At 33.8% G+C, this 22,279-nt stretch overlaps 2 protein-coding genes and 1 long non-coding RNA gene across 8 annotated transcripts in view; 2 read left to right on the top strand and 1 right to left on the bottom strand.

The window, feature by feature from the left end:
* The window catches only part of LOC147836005 (uncharacterized), an 80,011-nt gene extending 64,181 nt beyond the window's left edge, over positions 1-15,830 (bottom strand). For 4 of the 5 annotated variants that reach the window (XR_015495776.1, XR_015495777.1, XR_015495775.1 and 1 more), the window contains exons 1-5: positions 15,587-15,830; positions 14,664-14,727; positions 8,628-8,688; positions 8,400-8,503; positions 8,083-8,124 (exon numbers count right to left, since the gene is read on the bottom strand). This is a non-coding gene — a long non-coding RNA (uncharacterized LOC147836005). Of the gene's footprint in view, positions 1-4,533; positions 6,309-8,082; positions 8,125-8,399; positions 8,504-8,627; positions 8,689-14,663; positions 14,728-15,586 lie in introns of those variants that run through there. The other variant, XR_015495778.1, reaches the window with a different exon arrangement.
* Positions 11,526-13,307, top strand: nmbb (neuromedin Bb). Its single transcript, NM_001128756.1, is given in 3 exon segments — positions 11,526-11,717; positions 11,799-11,986; positions 13,140-13,307. Coding segments are annotated over 3 exon segments (411 nt in total). The 5' UTR covers positions 11,526-11,548; the 3' UTR covers positions 13,194-13,307.
* On the top strand, positions 15,652-20,949 carry tspan3b (tetraspanin 3b). Of its 2 annotated transcripts, none has more exon segments than NM_001082866.1 (7): positions 15,652-15,832; positions 17,648-17,839; positions 17,941-18,015; positions 18,097-18,198; positions 18,279-18,431; positions 18,512-18,595; positions 20,724-20,949. In NM_001082866.1, coding segments are annotated over 7 exon segments (762 nt in total). In that variant the 5' UTR covers positions 15,652-15,769; the 3' UTR covers positions 20,817-20,949.
* Positions 20,950-22,279: the final 1,330 nt, after the last annotated feature.

Raw genomic sequence — 22,279 nt, 5'->3', positions numbered from 1 at the left:
TTTTGTCACTGAAAACACATGAATATGAAAACAGGTTTCAAAGTTCATGAAAAATGCTGCCATTGTTGTGATGTGTCTGAATAAATGCCCGAAATGAAATCGATGATGTCATGTGTGTGGATAGTACACTTCATTAGCAGATACTGACCTAGCAAATGTAACACAGTGTTTATTTGTTTGTTTTTTTTGGTTTTTTTGGTTTGTTCAACAAACTACTAATGACATTTAATCAAAATGAACAATAATAATAAAAATAATTTAGAGTATTAAATAACAATACATACAATTTATGTATGTAATGTTTATATCCATTTATATACATATATATATATATATATATATATATATATATATATATATATATATATATATATATATATATATATATATATATATATATATATATATATATATATATATATATATATATATATATATATCCATTTTTAGTTGCTCTAAATCAGCATTTCTCAACCACGTTCCTGGAGGACCACCAATACCACATGTTTTAGATGTCTCCTTTGTCTGTCACACTCATTACAGGTCTTTCAGTCTCTGCTAATGAGCTAATGATCTGAATCAGGTGTGTTTGGTAAAGGAGACAAGAAAAATGTGAAGAGCTGGTGGTCCTCCAGGAATGTGGTTAAGAAACACTGTTCCAAATGATCTAAAAAGACTATATCTTTTCTCAAACACACTGAAATTTTCAAGTATTCGAAAATATTTTGCCAGATTTCTGCAACTTCTTGTAAATATTACAGTATGTACAAATTTGTTTCATGTTTTATATGTTTCCAATATTTCATAAGTAACAAAAATCCCAACAACTGACGTCGAGGAACTGGCACAATCATGGAATGACTCAGTCAAAGTTGTCTTTCTGTCTGGCTGAACATGAGTCACAAAACCCAGCGCAGGTGTGTGTTGTCAAAGGATTTAATGATGTGTCATGAGATGCAAACAGTGCAATAAAGGTGCAAACAGTGCGGAAACTCCTACTAAGACTCATTTGGGTGTAGATAATAGATCCACCTGCATATTCTGTGATCAGATGTACATAAACAATACAAAGCTTCGCCAACTCTTCATATGGGAAAAAAGAAAAATAAAGTTTTGCTTGCAAAAGGTCTGACTTGTTCACACGGTTGAGAAAAAAACTTCTTTGTTGAATTACAATATAAAGCAAAAGTTTTCTTAAAAGTTTGTTTGATTTTTAAACAATGCAGTAGAAAGATTTACTCAACTAAAATTTTACATTGGAAATGTTGTGAACAGTAGGTACAGTTAAATTTATTTATTTAATGGCATTGATGGTTTCATGAAGAATCTTTATCATCCACAGAACTTTCTTACTGGGTAAAAGGTTCTTTATAGTGGATTTTAAAAATATTATTCAGTTTGTTTTAACTTCTTTTGTTTTAACTTTTTCTTGTGCATACAGTCACATGTAAAGTATTTAATATTTTTTACACTTTCACTGATACAGATTTCTACAGTAGAATCTACTGTAAAATCTAAAAATAATTTTTCTTATACTAATATTTTGTATAATTGGATAAGTCAGTGATAAGAAACAACATTAATTTCACAAACTGACACTTCCACACATACAAATGTCTCAGTATAGACAAAAAACACATTTTATATTACACTAATACACACATGGCACCCACAATATCATAAGCACAAATGTTTATCAATTTTGTCTGCAGTTCTCAAAAGTAAAAAAAAAAAAACAAGGAGAAAATGTGCTGGTTGGCTTATTTACTCTACAGGCTAAACCTGAAAACATGTTACAAAATATTATACATTTTACAAAAATAAAGCACTTTATACAAAGGATTTGTGATTTTGAAAATATAATTTTTTTTTATAACAACACATTTTCGCCAAATGGCTAGGATTTATACTGCTAAAATGATAATAAAAAACAAGACAAAGGTTTTTATTTCAGTGTGATGACGTACTTCCAAATATAATGGAATACTGTATGTAGTACAGGGTAGGTTTTAATTTTGTTCTCCTCTTATAATATTTATTATATAATCATTTAACAGACGGTAGTTACATTTTAATAAAGGCTTTTTTGTTGTTGCATGGATTTACTTTTTACCTTAAGATTAATAATGTAACTCACAGACACGGCTGGGTCAGTTAACATTGTTCTTCTGGTTCAGCTACTAGTTTTAGTTACAGTATGTTTTGGTCCTGTCCTTCTCTGCTTTCTTTCTGGAGGCAAATTTTCCTCTTGTTGTCTGCCACCCAGCCACACTTTACCCTTTAATTTTGTAGACTTTAGTCTTCTTAACCCTTCTGGCTAGACTGTTAATTCTTCGGAACTGAAAGAGCCCTTACAGTCCTTACACTTGCTGGATAAGAAATGTTTCTTATTTTATAAAATTAGAGAAAATTTGTTTTTCTCTTCACCAACCTTTAGCACTATTATAGTTAAACTGTGGGAACCCCTTTACAAACAAGTACAAATTCTACAGCTTGACCCTGCTCCTTCTGATTGAGTCCCCACCCCCTGCTCCCAGCCTAGTACTGGATACTAGTTCTGGTCAGCACATTGTAGACCTGTAATTTCTGTTTGTAAGATTGCACTAGTGTTTTTTTTGCTCAAAAGACTCTTCAGTGTATTTGCTTTTTGCTACATGTTAATGTTGTCCATTTTGTATATTTTTGCAATGTGTTTTGAGATTTATAAATAAAACATAAAAAATTGAAATAAAAATGAAACATTCCCTCTCCAAACTTTATTTTTATTCTAAGAGTGTACCCGCTTACCTTTTATCAATTAGCGTAACATATGGAGTGTGACATATTAGTTTGATAAGATTACTCAACCTTTCAGATGTACCATGGGAACCAGCCCAGCAATTAAAGTGGTAAATATTTGTCCATGAAGGTGTTTCTTCTACAATATCCATTGCTCTTGATAACTCACTTGATGTTGTTGTGAAACTGAAACATCCAATGATATCTTCGCAAATGTCAATAAAGTAAGCTATCATGTTCAATCACAAGTAAACAATGGCAGATGTCAAGAATTTGGCCAGGACTTGTTGTTCCAGAGATTACTAAAACTACTCACTGTGACTAATTGCATACTCGTCATTTACTTAGTCAGCCTCACCTAATCGCATGTGCTTGATGATCATAATAATTTCCTTTATAGTAAAACATCCCTGCAGGAAATTAGAACAGCATTTCACGATAACAAAGACAAGCATTTGGAAATATTTACTCTGCATTTTCAGCATGAGCACTCACTGATATATAGGTGGAAATACTATTATTAATTAGTGTTTTTGTTTTTCTCATTAAAAGGTTCAACAATAATAAAGGAAAAAATATATATATATTTGAATGCAGTATTAAGGTTGTTGTATACATAAAACACTTGCTTTTGATTTAGTGATTGTAAGCAACAAAACTATTATGTACACTATAAAAAACTCTGGCTTCCACACAATTGCTTCATGTTTTCAACACAAATCCATTAAGTTAATTTTACAAAGTTATTTTAAGTTAAAGTTAAAATGTATGTGGAATGTACATAAAACAATAAAAATTTTGTTACAACTTTTTTTAAATAAGTAGCTTAAAGATGCAGCAAAGGTCATTTTTGAGTGTGCATCGCCACATTTCTAAAGATAGGGATAAAAACTGATAAAAGGCACATTAAAAAGTTCTGAGATGATGTTTAAAACATTTTAACACCATAAATGAAAGAGATATGTTATATTTTACAGGAGGTGTACAATCCATATAAACAGACATTGATTTAAAATGACTTTTCCATCAGTTACTTTCCCTGACATTTCACATTGTGGTGCTTTAATGGACATTTAACAACCTGTGAAAATACTCTCTATTAACCCAGTTTCAAAGTTCACACTTAGCTGATGATTGTTTATAAAGCTTGTTTGGCACGCTGTCCCGGGAGATCAGAGCCCTAAGCTCATAAGATCCTTGCCCCGAGGCTCCCTCTCGTTTGCAAGGCGAGAGGGGAGTTTGAGCTCAGGTAGATCTCGAGAACTCCCCTGCTGTAGTAGCTAATTAACAGATAATGATTGCTCTTAAGAGATAACCATTTACTAGGGGCATGTCTATGATGCCGATTAGGATTAGTCAATTAACTTAGGTTGCATGTTTTTTGACGGTGGAAGGAAACCAGAGAACCCAATATGAAACCATGTGAGCATGGGGAGAACGTGTAAACTCCACACAGAAACGTCGGCTTGCTTGGTAAGGACTAGAACTAGGGATGTTCTTGCTGTGAGGCAAAAGTGCTAACCACTAGGCCACCGTGCCACCCATCTGTGAAAGGAGGAGAAGTAGTGGTAGAAGGGGGGATTCTTTAAAACGAAGATGGCTGTCATATGGAACTTGGGGTACTTATAGTGGCTTAGGAATCGTCTGATTGGTGAATCATGAATTGAATAATGGAGCCGGCTGCAAGCAATCATGAGCACGTGATCCTCTCAAAATTAGTTTATAAATAAACCAACCAACTTCACGTAATGTGTTGTCCACTAAAAGCAGAGTCAGCATTTATTTATGCAACCATGTGCCATACTTGGATGTATCACATATATTAAATATCAAATATCTGAAATCAATGCATTTTTGCATTTCTACAAAATAAAAATTAAATAAACATTCTACTAAATAAATCTATATTCTCACTATAAACAGGTAAGAGACTGTCAGCACGATTAGGAATGTATCAGTAAAGTGTGAAGTAGATCTGTGTTTCACTGGGGAATGATATTTCAGATATAAATCATGTTCCAGAGTGCAATCCACTGTAGAAGCTTTTATTTCACATTATCGCTGGTTAAATAGGCTGAAAGACGTACCTTGTGACAATTAAATCTGAAGCAAAAAATAAAAGTTTTTAAAGTCACCGGTATAAAAGGTACAAGGTACAAAAGGTTTCTAAATAAACATGTAAAAATGTAATTAACAATTTGAAGAACAAAAAAAAAACAATATTTCAAAACAAATGAAATACATTTTTTTCAATAAAGTTATTTCTTAAAGTAAAGACCTCATTGTAAATGCACTGAAATTATATATTTATTTATATATCAAAATAATATTTAACCCCACTGAAACAAGCTATACAGGCCAGTTTACACCTATTCCTTATAGGTTATATCAGGTTGTTGTTTTAACCAAAAATTAAATAAAATGCTGTATAATGAAACCATTAAGTTATATTTTTATCTACAAATTCAACTCAGAAATTGGGTTTGACTATGTTTTACCAAAATTTGGGTTGAAAAAAACCATATTTTTTGTACATTTTTTGTACCCATTAATAGATATTTGTCCAATGAACTGAACTAATATGAAGGATGTGATTTAAAGGTTGTGTTATCAATCATTATCAATTATCAACATGTTATCAATTCTTTTGCAATGAGTGTACTGGAGGACATTTCCTTCTACTTTGTAGATCTGATGCATTCCCACATTATTATGCATGATACATTCAAAACCTTAAATAACCAATAGCAACTTTTTATGGCTGTTCAGAAAAACAATTGTATTCAATCTACAATACTTAGATACATACTGTAATTCCTCAATTGAAATTAATGTTAATAAAATTGTTCAATATCAAAGTTGCATTTGATTATTTGAATTAATGCACTGTCGTCATATCATTTTAATATCATTTTCTTAACTATTGTCAAACAAACAAGACCTTACTGGGTGCCACTCCTTATTATACAGTACTATTAAATATAACGGTTACAAGTATTCTTTAAAGAACCATTAATTTCATAGCATGAAAAACATTTTAATGATCCTCAGAATTTTTCTGTACTTTAGAAAGAGAAACATTTGTGTAACCTGTGGATGTTAAAGTTTCTTCATGGAAACATCACTGCCAATAGATAATGTATATTTTAATAATGTAAGTGTTAATGCAACTTGTCATAATAGGTATAATGTACTTATGGTTAGGGACAGGTTTAGGTTAAGGGATACAGTTAGCGTGCGTTTGCTTTGGTAGGGCCAAACTTGTGTAATAGTCTTGTCTTGTACATTCAGGAGGCATCATCTTTAGAGGTTTTTAGGTCAAAGTTGAAGGCACATTTATTCAGTTTTGCATTTGATGTACTCTAAGAAATGCTTGTTGTTGTAATGTTTGTACTTTGTTATCCATGTCATTTGTATATTTTACATTTCTATGTCTTATGTTTCTTAGTTCTTTATTTTGTTTCATATTTAAAGAACATATTATGTATGTACCTAGGCATTACTGGCGGTTCATTCCGCTGTGGTGACCTCTGAAATAGAGACAAAGTCCAAGGAAAATAAATGAATGAATGAATGTATAAAAGAATGAATGAATGAATAGTCATTACATAAACATTGTAAAAAAAAACTATGAAAAAAAGTTTAAAATACTTTTAAAAAATTACTTTAAATGACTTTGGTTTGGCAAAAAACAGTAGAAATGTCTGTACAACTACATTTAACACGTTTACATAAGCTAAATCTAAATTTTCTTGATTAAGTTAAAAAGAATAGTTTTGTGAGCTTCTGCCAACTTGTTACTTCTGGCAGGGCACAGCAGCAGAAAGACTTTTAATTTGAATTTTATCTTACATTTACCTACAGTAAATGTTTTTTTACCTACAGACTGTTTGCATTTAACTGTTATGTATACAGTTGAAGTAAGAATTATGTCTGATACCATTTTTCTTTAGGAGACGGTCTTATTTGTTTCAGCTAAAAGCAGTTTTTATTTTTTTAAACCTTTTCAAGGACAAAATTATTAGCCCCTTTAAGCTATATATTTTTTCCGACTGTCTACAGAACAAATCATCATTATACAATAACTTGCCGAATTACCCTAACCTGCCTAGTTAACCTAATTAACCTAGTTAAGCCTTTAAATGTCACTTTAAGTGGTATAGAAGTGTCTTGAAAAATATCTAGTAAAATATTATTTACTGTCATCATGGCAAAGATAAAATAAATTAGCTGTTAGAAATGAGTTATAAAAACTATTATGTTTAGAAATGTACTGAAAAAAGCTTCTCTCCGTTAAACAGAAATTGGGGGGAAAATAATCAGGTGGGCTAATACTTAACAAAATTCAAATGAAAATTCAAATGCCTAAAAAGATCAAATAATAAATCAAACTTTTAAAACAACTACCCAAATGAAAAATCAAGCAATCGAATAATAATTCAAAATGCATTCTTAAATGAGAAATCAAATGTATTTGATATTTAATTTTCATGAACAACAAAATCCTGCAATAATTAAATGACAGATCAAATGCTCAAACTACAGTATAATTCAAATAGAGGAACCAGTTTCTGGTCTCCTGATTACACACACACAGCTAGACTGTAAAGATTCACACATACACTTTGCTGAGTCTTGTTTTTCCCTGTGAAACATTATAAAGCATTTTTTCTTGTTTGTCCTGCCATGTTTTGATCCTTTTCTCATTTACCATTATTGTTGTTTTTCCTCCTGCTTGTCCTGTTTCTAATTCTGTCTATTTTATTGTCATTTGTCTCTGTGTTAGTCTTTTTTTTCTCTCGATTAAACTATGTTTGTTTGTTCTGATAATGTATTATTTCTTAGTACCAATTTCCAAATAAGTTCTTTTTGTTTATTTAACTTCAGACATTTTAGATCAATGCAACTGATGTTTTCAAAAGTTGAGTGAATAAGAAAAAGCAAAATGAAATAAGGATTATGTTTTTGTTGTTGTTGAACTGGCTTAATTTCTTTAGTGTATATTAACTACTGTAAATGTACCTCTTGTCCCATGTAGTGACCTTTATAAGTAAACTTTTCCTAGGTAAGTACAATGTATTCACAGGTTAATACTGTAAAGTGTAACTGAAATGAAGTAAAGATGTAATTATATGCAGCTTTATAAAAATTAAATAGAAGTATTACAAATACGAACATGTTTGTGCACATTGAGTGCACTGTATGAAATTATTATTTAATTATTAATGAAGCGTAAGTGCATGGCACTTGAAGAAAATTATATAGTGGGTTCCTGTACTGCAAAATACCATAAACATTTCTTACCTCTGAGACCAATTTGATCTGCCTCTACAGCTTCAGTTTATCCTGTCAAAACACAGGACACATCACTGCAAACGTATTAAAAATTGCAAGTACTAATGCCACGTGATAATTAGTTTGTGTTTATCACTTGCAGCGTCATAAAACATGAATCACTCTGCTTTCCCTTTCACACTTGAAGAAGTGTGTAAAAGTCGAAATGGCAGGGGTGAGAGGCAGGACAGGCTGAAGTTAACACTCTTTCCGATTCTGTTTACTACAGCTTACTTCTTATGTGGCTTATCATAAAGATAGGTGTTGAGGCAGGAGAAGTTTAGCACCTTTAAATTCTCAGCATTATTCAGCCATCATCAGCTTCCACACATCTGAGTTTTATGGCATGCTGAGTGAGTCCCTTATGAGTCACTGGCCCATGTATTTAGAACTGCAGAAAGAGAGAGAGAAAAAAGAAATGAGTCAAACTGCTCACTGGAGTTGCACTATTATGGTCTCATGTCAAGCCATGGGGAAAAGAGGTGTCACTGGTGGTAATGGCTTTGCATTTTCACCTTCAACCCTTGGCAAGTTCATCCAGCGTCCTCACCCTCTTCCTCCAATCTCTGCTGGAAACTGTGAAGGAAACATCACACACACACACACACACACATGCACAGGGGCAAACCAATTTATAAAGATGAGGAGAACTGGATAAAATCTTCTTTCAAAGAGTTGATTTCATTAATGATGAAGTTACTGTTTAACAAGTGATCCTGAAAATAAAGCATGTGCAATTGACTCTTGAAGCTGCAGTAGGTGATTGTCTTCAGAAACATTTTTTTGTTGTGCTGGTTGAAAGTCTCTTCACATTCCAATAGTAATGATTAAAGTAAATGATCTAAACGTGTTTATATGCATTTTTATATTCTGGTTAAGGCAAAAGACCAAAACAGTTCATCCAATAAATATTGTCAGGCCGATAACTCCAAAATTCTGATAACCCTCTCTCAACAAATGTCGATTTGTACATCTGCACAACTGTTCATGCAGATCTGCCATTTCCGTGCACATGTGCATGCTAAAACAAATGTTGAATCAAAACTTTTTAAAATCCTAAATGAATATTGGAGTTACTTTTGCACGCTGGATGAAGGATGACACACCATGGCTGAAGTATTTCCTTTAGACAGGTAATAATATGTTTTAAAGCTGATGTAGATTGTGTTGTTTTATGAATGGGTTATGTGCACAGAAGTGTTGTTCAGCCACTGAAATCTTCAGGCAAAAGATTGATGTGACTATTTTCTTTTGTTTTATAAGTGACCTTTGCATCAATAATGTAGATTTTTATTTAGTTTAACAACAAAACATAAGTAAATAGTGCTATTCCATCTAGCCTGCTTTACTGAGATTAAGTTTTATATTCACATCACATTGGTTCATTTTTTAACATTGTCAAGCTGGGACTTCTATATTGTTTACCTTGCTACTTAAAATATTTGTTCTGAAATAGCACGTAATTATGGCTTAGTAATAAGTGTAATTCCTGCACGCCGCCGACCAAACACCAAAGTCACTTTAGGACAAAACGCGTGAGAGAGTGAGATCAGCTATCCTTGCATGCATGAAGTATTGCACATTATGACAAGTTTAGCTTGAACTGAAAAAAGTGCTAGATATAATAGAGTTTTTTCATTGGGAATTGTAGTATTATAAAGTACTATAAAGTATTATAATTGGCAACTGACATAATCTATTCTAGTGGTTTGTCTATTATCATCTTTACAGTGCGCTTTCGTGATTTCAGGAGACGTGGCTTAGACGGCAGGTGAGGTGTTTTCATAGCTATTATGCTAACGGTTACCATTATGGCAGATCACCTACTGCACCCTTAATGAACGCGACTGCCATTAATATAATGCAAACTGTGTTTTATGTGTGTTAGAGTATTTGAGTCAGCTTTATGTCATACCATATCTGGAAAGTATTGACAATTTGACTATATTGCAAGACTTAAGATGAGATTGCTGAACCAAGCCTTTTTTTGTATTAAACAAACATATGGATACATTGTGGTGTAATGAACAAAACATTCGCTGTGATAATTATAAAATGACATTAAAAAATGACTAGTAATAGCATCAATTGAACCCAACCATTCAATCATCAATCAAAAAAGGGTAAAAATGACAACTTATTTATTCAGTGTTCTTGTTATTTAAGTATCATTACCTTTTTTATTTTTATAAATGTCTTAAAAATATACACAATATTAATCTGAACACACATAATATATAATATTTATTCATTTGTTCATTTGTTTTCCTTCGGCTTAGTCCCTTTATTTATCAGGAGTCGCCACAGTAGAATGAACTGCAAACTTATCCAGCATACTGTATGTTTTATGCAGTGGATGTCCTTCCAGCAGCAACCCAGCACTGGGAAACACCAATACAGTCTCACACACACTACAGCCAATTAAGCTTATTAGAAGCACTCATAGCATGTCTTTGGCTGTGGGGAAAACCAGAGCACCCAGAGGAAACCCACGCTAACAAAAGGAGAACATGCAAAATCCACACAGAAACGGCAACTGTCCCAGCCTGGGCTCGAACCAGCGACATTCTTGGTGTGAGACGACAGTGCTAACCACTGAGTTACTGTGCTACCATATAATATTTATATTTATAAATTATTTGTGAACTAGTGAACTGTGTGTGTGTGTGTGTGTTTGTGTGTGTGTGTGTGTGTGTGTGTGTGTGTGTGGGTGGCGTCTTTAAACTTGTGGAGGAAACCGGAGCACCCGGAGGAAACCCACGCCAACACGGGGAGAACATGCAAACTCCACAGAAATGCCAACTAGCTCAGCCGAGACTCGAACCAGCGACCTTTTTGCTTTAAAGCGATCGTTCTACTGCACCACCGTGCGCCCCGATTTTACATTTAAATGTGAAATAAAAAAAATGATTAAAGTTTACATGAAAATACTACTTCAGTTTTTCTACCTTAAACTTTGACATTTGATATGTGTCATTAATTTATTATAATACTTATTTTTGTTATCAATATTGAAATTTATAAGCAGGTTTTGATTTTTTTTTTCTGTTGTAAAAAGTGAAACCCTTTGGGACGCCAAGTTCAACAGATTTTCCTCTCATGTGAGCAACGTGTGGTGTGAGTGTTGTCCATGGTGCTGAACTGAACTCTGCAGTTCGAAAGAAATTGAGTCTGCAAAATTATATCACACGTCGGTTGGCAAGTGATAATTGCTTTTCCATAGGCTCCCTCATATTCCCGTCACGAGCCTGATGATTTGCTGTGATCGACAGCGTTGCGGCATCTGTTCGCTGGACGTTAAACGAACGCAACAAGTCATTACAGTGCACGACACCCAGTCATCCCTCCCATCCGCCCGATATAAAAACAACATCTGACGCCGACAGCCCTAATAGAGGGACGGACACCGAGAAGGAGACACCGACAGAGTTCAAAAATGTCCAGTCCAAGCGTATCCAGGTTTTGTTGCTGTGGATTCCTCACATACCTTGTGCTTTTCTCTTTTTACATTTCGAAAACGTCGTCAGTGAGCCTCGACTTGACTGAACTTAGAAACAAAGTTGCAAAGATCAAAGTAAACCCCAGAGGAAATTTATGGGCAACAGGTGAGATGCATCCATAACTTATTGTTGTGCTACATTTAACGTGCTTTACACATAGAACAGAAATGTGGTTTGACACTTAAGGTCATTTTATGGGGAAGAAAAGTGTCGTGGACAGCAAGCACTTGCCGACCGAGGATGAGTCCACGATGACAGCCGTCGAGGCTGCGCTGAACGCCCGGCAGGTCGAGCCCGAGGATGTTTTCCAGGAGATGCTGAGAGTCGCTCTGCAAACACACCTCGACACGCGCCACATCCGCCCGAACGTCCCGGTAAGAACCGATATTGCACATTCTGTCCATCTGAAGCTGTCTGATATCAAATATGAGACATCATATCATTGTTTTTTACTTTTAATGAGTCATTTATTCATTTTGTTCAAGGATTTAAGCTATATTGTTTGTTTACCTTGCTGAAGAAAACACTGAACAACAGCACACATTGAAAAATATTATTGAATTTACTAAACCTTTTTTAAGGAAATTACACAGAAAAAAAGATTTAAAGAAGATTTCTTGGATTTACATTTTTTATGTTAAGTGGTTGTAAATAATGTATTTGTTCTGAATTTTAACAGATTAAACCCTTCAATTGAACATTGCTACATTTAGTTTGTTCATTTAAATTACACCCATATAAATTGTTTTGCAACAATTTTGCAACAATTTATATGGGTTTATAACGTTTATAACGTTCAACTTGTTTGTTTAAAATCAGCCCATATAGATTGTTTGTAAACAATTTAGTAAATCCAATGAATCATTTCTTTCCCACTGTACAGTAAAATATGAGAGATGTCATACAATTGTTTTCTCAGTACTTTTAATAGAGCCTTAATTCATTTTGTTTAAGGATTTAAACTATATTGCTTGTTTACCCTGTTGATACAATGCATTTTAAACAATAGCGTACAACAACAAAAAAAAGAGAGAGAAAAAAGCATACACTCTCCAAAATAAAGGTACAAGAGCTGTCACTGTGGTGGTACCTTTTCAAAAAATACATATTTGTACCCAAAGAGTCCGCAGTGGTAACTTAAACGTGCATATCAGTGCCCAAATGTGCCTTAAATGTACCTTTGAGGTACCATTATGGACCCTTTAGGTACAAACATGTACCTTTAGAATAGGTACTGCCACAGTGACAGCTCCTGTACCTTTATTTCTGAGAGTGTACAGCTGGGTTCCACTGATCCTTTACTTATCAGCACCAACATATAAGTAGTGTTGTACGATACGAAATTTTCAAAAACTAAATACTAAAACTTCAATAAACACTAGCATCAAAACATACCTTATCAACATATGCTGTTTTTTCAGCTGGGTAAAATGTCAGTACTGCAAAAAAACTGCTGATATTATTATTGATATGACAATCACTAACAGAACATAATCAACATTTGACATTGATTTCTGGTCATTCTAGGAGACTGCAATATTAATGAAGATATTAGAAAGCTACATTCAAGACAATAAATGATGATGATGACTTCCGTCAGCTGAGATCTTCACAGTTTAATTCACTTGGAATTTGAAATTGCTTTTTCATCAACTGTAATTTGTTTCATAACTATGCCTAACCAGCTCCATGTCATAAAAAAGCAACAAGTTATACTTGTATATTTATTTTTAGAAGATGTCCAGAATTGTTTTATTTTTTTCAATGATTTGTATTAAATAAAGACCAAATCCGTGAAGTCAGTTGCTCCTGCATGCAACTACAATGTTAAAAGTGTCATAATTTGTATCTGAAATGTCACTATTTATTGAAGGTTTGTTTACATCAGGTGTTAAACAAGTGGTTTAACAATCAGGTGTTAAATGTTAAATCAGGTGCTAGACAAGAGGTTTGGATTTAGAACATTTGATTTATTTTAGATTTCATAGTTGAATGAGGTCCACTAAAAATTATCAATCAAAAAAGAACTTTACGGTATCAAATTAGAGCATGTTTACATTTGTACAGATACACTCATATACATAATAAAAATCTGTTATTGGTGAAGAATCTGAAGAATCTCCGTGTAACCCAAGATCCTTTTTCCAAATGTTCTTTACACAAAAGTATTCATTTAATTAATTTACGAATTGCTCACTGACAACCAAAAACGATTCTGTTATGTAGAGTGATAGTTAACTGTTATATATACAGTTATAAGTATATATTTTAATAGAAATTTACTGTACCTTGTAATGTAGGGGTGTTTTCCGTTGTTTTTTAAAGCTTTTAAATTGCATTATTGGTCCTTGATATCTGCTGCAGCTATTTTTAATGTGAAAAATTAGATTCCACAGTAAAGTTCCACAAAGTTGTTCTCCCCTTGTTCCCATGGGTTTTCTCCAGGTGCTCCAATTCCCCCCTCAAACACATGTGGTGTGAATTGGGTAAACTAAATTGTCTTTAGTGTATGAGTGTGAATGCGTGTGTATGAATGTTTCCCAGTGATGGGTTGCAGCTGGAAGGGCTTCCGCTGTCTAAAACATATGCTGGATAAGTTGGCAGTACATTCCACTGTAATGACCACAGATTAATAAAGGTGCTAAGCTGAAAAGAAAATGAATGAATGAAAAAGTTTTAGAAAGTGGCCTATATTATACCTCTATAATATTTAAACAATATAACATTTAGTTTGCTCTTGTAAAATATATTTCATAACATCTATTTATTTACAGTATGAAGCACAAATAAACACACCAGTTTTTGACCACTGTGTTGTACAATAAGATATAATGTAAAAGCATAGAAAAGATAATTGTAAAATAAAAAATATGAAATTTTAAAATTAAGGTGCATAAACTTGGTAATGAGTGTCAGTATTTTTGACTTGTTTTTGAATTCATAAATTAGTTTGGAACTGCAGCAAAAAATACATTTTGGAACTTTTTAAAGAGTGTAGGAGTGTATAAACACAATGATTGAACAGCTAACAAAAAGCAGAAATACACTTACCTGTGTGAATGATCTCAAGCAGTTCAAACAGTTGAAAATGACAAAGCTTTCAAACTTCCAACCACTAAAACAGAATGAAAATATGATGACAATAATGGAAGTATGATATCAGCATTAAACTATAGTACAGTAAGAATAAAGCAAGATTAAAAACTGACACATTGCTCAATACTGTGCTCTTATCTTGCCCCAAGAATGTACGCAATGTACAAAAAGTTCTAATTAACACCTAGCCTGCTCTGTATAAGCTATTTGTAGGTCAAATTTTGGTCTATGATTACGTCAATGTGAAAACAGTTAAGCATCGGTGTGGCATAACAGAACAACACATAATTCCAGTTCAAGCTCATTAGCATGTAAACAATGCAAATGGAACAAACAACGAGAACAATAGTCATAAGTTTGACCCAAAGCTGTCCTCCATTTACTCAACACGACACTACATGACATCATATCTCACATTTCTGTTTTTAAAGTCTTTATAAGGAAGTAATTTGTATTTGCATTTTTATTGTTAAGAGAGTTAGACAAATAGAAGAAAAATAGTTTCTCCTGCTTTCAAATGATAGTAGTCCTATAAGTGCCACATATTTGTTGCTCCTAATTGAAACCAGATATTTATAACCTATAAGAATCAAAGTAAAAAAATAAATGTGATTTAAATGACTAAAAAAATATGATGTTATTTATTTGAAACTAATAAATATGACTTAGGCTAATAAGGCTAGCTTTCAAAAACCTAATACCATGACAAATCAGTCAGAGTGGCGAGTCTGTCTTCAGACTCGCTATATAAAACCCTGAAAATTAATATTTATCAGTATAACTCAAATGACCACATGAACACCACTGGGGCTGGTGCAGGTTCTAAAGCTAGAAAGAGAGTTATAACGTCTAAAATACGCCATTTGACTGTGTCTTACCGCCTGCGTGAACTAACAGCACTCGGCTCTTCGCGGTATTGAGGTCAGTGGGACACGTGACTGTCGCTGTCCAGTTGGATGCTCTGTTGACTACAGGAGCCTGACAATCTCGCTCACGATATGCAGCTGCTATTAACGTGAATTTCCCTTTCTGGATCAAAATATATACTAGCCAGCGTGAAAATGGGACAATGTGGCGTGATCTCTTCAAAGACGGTTCTCGTCTTCCTCAATCTGATTTTCTGGGTAAGTAACCTACAGCAGGGATGCAGCGATTAGCGGGCAGTGTGCGGCATAGCTCTGCAGAGACGCAGAGGGGCTACAGCGAACGAGCTGTTGTTTACATGCTTATCATAATTGACATTCTTTTAGATAAATATGTTGTTTAACTTAAAACATCATAAAATGAATCTAAACCGGAAATTGCACCCGGTAAAATTCTGTATTTCTGTCAGTTTTATCCCCAGTGTGTCACGTACAGAGCAATTGGTAAAGGCGATGGATGCAACGAATAACGTTATCTAATCACAATCAAAACAAAATCATCTAATGAAGGCTGTTTAAGCATAAAATGCATAGTATGTTTGTAGATTTAGTTTATATGCGCAATCATACAAAAATCTGTCTATAAAATAAGATCCACTAGCGTTTGCAATGGCAAGGAAAATCCAAGATGTCTTTCCACAATATTATCGCACAGGGGGTTTAATGCAAGGGATTTTTTGTAGCATTATGTTGTTTATTTATTCAGAAAATACTAAAGCTTTTTTAGTGCTTCAAATATCTTGATATAGAGATGAACAGAGATATCAGTCTAAATTACAGTTATTTATGAGCTGTAGCTGATTAAATTGTTAGTACTTTATTGTTAAATCAATACCTAACATTACTGTTAGCCTAATATCTAAACTGTATATAATTGCGTGGTTTGAAATGAAAAATAACTAAAAATGTATGATTTCCAGTTAAATGCACAAAAGCATGTACATTGATCTCAAAGGGGTGCTCAGCCAAAATATGTACATAACAGCAAAGATAAAGCCGGCAACATCAAAGCTCCAAAAACATCTAATTTACTAAAAGATCACATAGCGTGTGACATGACTCCTCATAATTCGACTGATGAAGAGGCTGTATTCTTGAAACATCACATGCTACATGATAGCCTTTCAGTAAATAAATGTGATATTTTTGATGTTTGGTTTTGGTGTTGTCACCTTTATATATGTTTTTTTTTTCCAAAACACAGTTTGCAACACTATTTAACATCATAAAAAACCTTGACATAACTCTAAACGAAATCAAATGTTTATTTTTTTTATTTGACTTAAACAATAAATAGAAAGAACAGCAGTAAAAAACTAAAATATTTTAAAGCCCTTTTTGACTTTTCATTTTCACTGACATACTTTATTGACATATTAAACAATTTTTAATAAAACAAATAATACATTTTATAGACAAAACATGCATTTTTTATTGTATAAAAATTATTAGGGAATTAGGAATTAAAGCAGCATGTTTGATTTGAGAGATAATTATAATAATATTGACGATAACATAATCTTAGAAAATGGAGATTACAAACAAAGATCTTTTACACAAAACTATATATTTTAAAATAAAATATTACAAACATTGGGTAGCACTGTGGCGCAGTGGGTAGCACAATCACCTCACAGCAAGAAGGTTGCTGGTTCGAGCCTAGTCGACATTTCCGTGTGGAGTTTACATGTTCTCCCCGTTTTCCTCCAAGTGCTCCGATTACCCCTACAAGGTCAAAAATATGTGCTATAGGTGAATTAAGTCAGCTAAATTGTCCATAGTGTATGTGTGTGAATGAGTGTGTATGGATGTTTTCCAGTGATGGGTTGCAGCTGGAAGGACATGCTGTGTAAAACATATGCTGGATAAGTTAGCGGTTCATTCTGCTGTAGTGATTCCAGATTAATAAAGGGACTAAGCCGAAAAGAAAATGAAGGAATGAATTACAAATGTTATTCTACATGTCAATATAAGTGTGATTGTGAACTAACAATATTTCACTTGCTCTCTTTCCAGGCTGCGGCAGGTATACTGTGCTACATAGGAGCATATGTTTTTATAACATATGATGATTACGATCATTTTTTTGAGGATATCTACACTTTCATTCCTGCAATGGTGATCATTGCTGTCGGCACTCTTCTTTTTGTCATTGGTTTCATCGGCTGCTGTGCCACCATTCGAGAAAGCCGCTGTGGCCTGGTCACGGTAAACAACAAACTGACACCCTTTTACTTTCACACGTACAGCCTTAATGATTTTGAATACCGAATCTGTCCTGATTTTTCTCATCTGATTATTTTCTGCAGTTTTCTGCAGTGCTGCTTCTGGTCTTTGCAACTGAAGTGGTTGTGGTGGTGCTAGGTTATATTTACAGAGCCAAGGTTGGAAATAATTAAATACAAGTATATGTGCATGCATAAGTAAGAAAGTATTAATATTAAAGCATTTTTTTCCTCTGAAAGGTCGAGGCTGTGGTGAATCACTCTATTCAGAAAGTATATAATGAATACAAAGGCACAAACACAGACGCTCCCAGCAGGGCCATTGACTATGTGCAGAGACAGGTACTGTAAGGCCGTAAGTTTCCTCTCATTGTCATCTCTCTCATGTGTTTAATCTAAACTATACAATCTTTCACTTTTAGCTTCACTGCTGTGGCATTCATAATTACTCTGACTGGATGAACACTCATTGGTTTATCGAGTCCAAAAACAACAGTGTTCCAGTGAGCTGCTGCAAACCTACCATCAGCAACTGCACCGGGACATTAATGCGTCCCGGAGACCTTTACCCAGAGGTAATGTACACTCACACACTTTCTACAGAGCTGCAGTCCAGAACTATGAAATGATAACTAATGCGGTGTATTTGTCACAGGGGTGTGAAGTTCTTGTAGTCAAGAAGCTTAAGGACATTATGCTGTATGTCATTTTGGCTGCACTGACATTCGCTGCCATACAGGTAAAAACTCATTTGCAGTTAAGGTCAGCGGTCTTAAAAATGGTCTAATATGTGAGTTTAGCAGTACACACAGGGAAGGTAAAACAGAATAGCAGAAAATAGAAACACCGGATTATGGTTGTATTTTCTTTACTTCAAACTAACATATCATAGTAACAGTTTCATAGCTACTCAATAGCAAAAACGCGTGTATGAAAGATTCCTAATTTAATCAAAATTGACAAAATCTACTTTGTTAGCTCACAGTGTTCTTCTCGAGGTGACCAGTTAATACAGGATGTTTAAGTTAATCCACTGATATTTTAAGTTAATCCACCTTGATAATCTTTCATCCACAACTGAAATCTTTATTTACAAGTTGTTGTCTAAGCTGTCAATTTGTAGGCTTTGGCAGAATATCCTTAAGGCCCTTATATACTTTACAAATATGAAGAACAAACTGAAATGATGTAATTTTAATCAAAATCCAACTAAAACAAAGTTGGTTTTGAATGTGTTTCAGCAGTTTGAAACAGCTCACCAGAGCAAACATTTTGAGGGAGTTCATTTTCTTAATACCTTTGAACTACCATTGGTCAGTGTTGATTACGCAATCAGTGGGTGTGTTCAGGAACTCCTCCTTCTTTGACCATCTTGTACTTGGAGCGTAAACGCCAGTGTTTCCAAAGTGGAATTCAGGTTTCTTTATTGCATGCTTGGCGATAACCCTTTCTGGAGATCTTCAAACTACACAGTGCACATTTTGAAGGCTTTCATGTTTACAACACTGCTTGAGGTGTCAGCATGGGGTGTCACATTGTTTGAAAAAAGTGTTGAAAGAAGTGTTGAAAAAAAAAACAAAGAATGAAAAGAACTTTGTTTGAAGTATATCAGGGGCTTTAGCCCTTCTCTCTCCAACTGTTATTTTTCTACAATTTAAAGATGACAAGGGGAGTATTAAAATAGAGTATAACCCCACCCTCAATTACACAATATACACAATAAAGAAAAAAAGATTAAAATTTGGAAGAAACTTCCAAGATCATGCAGACATTTAATCTCATCACTGGGCTATCACATCATACTGACCAATCAAAGTCAAGCATTCGTGAGAGCCATGTAATATTTTGGTAATAAAAACAGGTTTATTAAGACGTCAGTGCTGTCATTCTCCTTTAAAAAGGTAATGAATGATATATTGTTGGCTAATAAAAAATATATATTGCTATTAAAAAAAGTTTTTTTAGCATGGTGGCTAATAAATCCATAAAAGAACACTTTCATTTTAAAAAATATGTTTGATATTTAGATGTTTACAAATTATATGCAATTTTTCATTATATGTAGTCTTTCAGTGTACTTTATGTTTTCTTTATCCTTTCCTGTTTCCTGCATAGATGCTTGGGCTGCTAAGAAAAAATATATATTGGTAATAAAACATATTTTTATTAGCATACTGGCTAATAAATCCTTCCTTTAAAAAAAAATGGGTGAATTTTACAGTTCCTCTAATGTCAAACAGTTGAGTTTTACCATTTCTAAATCTATTCAGCTGATTTTTGGGTCAGGTGGGGTAACTTTTAGCTTAGCATAGATCATTGAATTGGAGTATACCATTAGCATATCACTTAAAAATGACCAAAGGGTTTTGATATTTTTTCTATTTAAAGTTTTAGTCTTATGTAGTTACACTGTGTACTAAGACTAACAAAATTGAAAAGTCGCAACTTTCTATTTAGATATGACTAGGAACTATACTCTCATTCCAGGGTAATAATCAGAAACGTTTCTGAAGTACCATGGCTGCAGAAGTCACAAATATTGATAATGCGTAGTGCCTCAAAATCTTTGGACGTTACCTAGCTGTAACTATTTTACAATTTTAAAAACAAAACTAGCTGTATAATATATTGTGTGTTTATGTAATCATTCTCTAAAATTTCATTTACAGACCTGTATATTGGTCACTGGCTTTCAAATATAAAGAGTTCCCAGTTACAGTTTGCATCTCTGGTCTTCAGTCAGACATGATTAAATGTTCAAGATCGTCAGATGTGAACAGACAACACAATTGAAATACAGGATTATCATAGTCTTTTAATGCACTGTACTTCATGTTTTCTTTATTGTTTTCTGTTTTCCTGCACAGATGCTTGGGCTGCTTTGTGCATGTGTGGTCCTCTGCCGTAGAGGTCATGACCCTGCATACGAGCTGCTCGTCAACACGGGTGTAGATGCCTGAGTGGTACTGCATGGAATCATGGGAACGGCTGGTCCTCCCAGTCAGTGTACTGTACAGGTTTAATCTGAATCAGGCTACCACTTTTCTACACTAGTATTAAAACATATAGTATAGCTTTGTTTGACAAAAAAAAGAAAGCTTTGACAGCTTGAATAGCCCCATACTGATAGGATTATGTTGCTAACTTTGATAAAATACCTGATTGTTCCTTTATTTACCACACTACTGATATTTGCTAGAGCAGAAAATCAACATTCAGTCGTTTATTGTATTGTAAACATTTTACACTAATTGATTCCATGTGTCATGGTGATAATATGTTTTATTTTATGTGGTTTTTTGGCCAAAGAAATGTTAAACTGAGTCACTGGCTGACAGTTTAGATTTTTTTCTCCTTTATTATTTATAGTACGAGTTGTAGAAGTAATCCCTTTTTAGTTATAATGAAGAAGAAGGACAAAAAGATAACTTAACTGTTACAAAATTGTGTGCATTTACATTATTTTGAAGCATCTTCCTCGCCTCTCATTCAGGGTTTGCATTCTTACATTGTGAAAACAAATAATGTGTAATTAAAATAAGGTTTTCATAATAAAAAGTAATATAATATTTTTAATTGGCATTAAAACAATTGTACAGTCATCATGTTTAATTTTGTGAAAAAAAAACAACATTTTGTGTGTTTAAATTACAGAGCTTAATTTTAAGTTATTAAATTGCATCCCCCCTGCTGGAAATTAAAATAAAATAAAAGCTCTTTATTGGCATGAATGGTTCGACTAAGAGTCTTTTACAACCTTTTCATTTCACATAAGATTTGTATTGTTAGAAAATATTCTTTAGATTAAATTAAAATGCTGTTGTTCACACGATGAAAAGGGCATGGGTTCATAAAGAACTTTTTGTAATTGTGGAACCAAAATGGTTGCTGTTAAATGAAGTTTATTTATGAACTAATTTTGAGAGGAGCACATGCTTATGATTGATCAGGGCTGGTCTTGCATTAGCTAACACGTGATTCATCAATCAGATGATTCCTAACAAACTATAAATAACCAAATTTCTTACTTCAGTTATCTTTGCCTTGAATAATCCCCCTTTCACCCCTACTTCTCCTCCTTTCCCTTATAGGACAGCATGGTGGTTAGCATTGTTGCCTCACAGCAAGAACGTCACTGGTTCAGGTCCTTAACAGGCTGATTGGCGTTTCTGTTTGGAGTTTGCATGTTCTTCCCATGTTGGCGTGGGTTTTCCCTGGGTTCTCTGGTTTCCTCCCACAGTCCAAAGAGGTGTCATAAGTTAATTTATCAATCTGAATTGGCACTACATTGAGCTCTTAACCAGCAGTATATCTCTATATGGCAATTTCTAATTTGTCATTAGCCATAAATAAGGGAGGTTAAGACCTGCCTGAGCTCAAACTCCCCTCTCTCGCCCTGCAAATGGGAGGGACCCCCAGGCTC

Source organism: Danio rerio, chromosome 7, assembly GCF_052040795.2.
Source record: "Danio rerio strain M-AB ecotype USA chromosome 7, GRCz13ab, whole genome shotgun sequence".
Taxonomy (NCBI): domain Eukaryota; kingdom Metazoa; phylum Chordata; class Actinopteri; order Cypriniformes; family Danionidae; genus Danio; species Danio rerio.
This window is presented reverse-complemented; position numbering and strand designations above follow the sequence as displayed.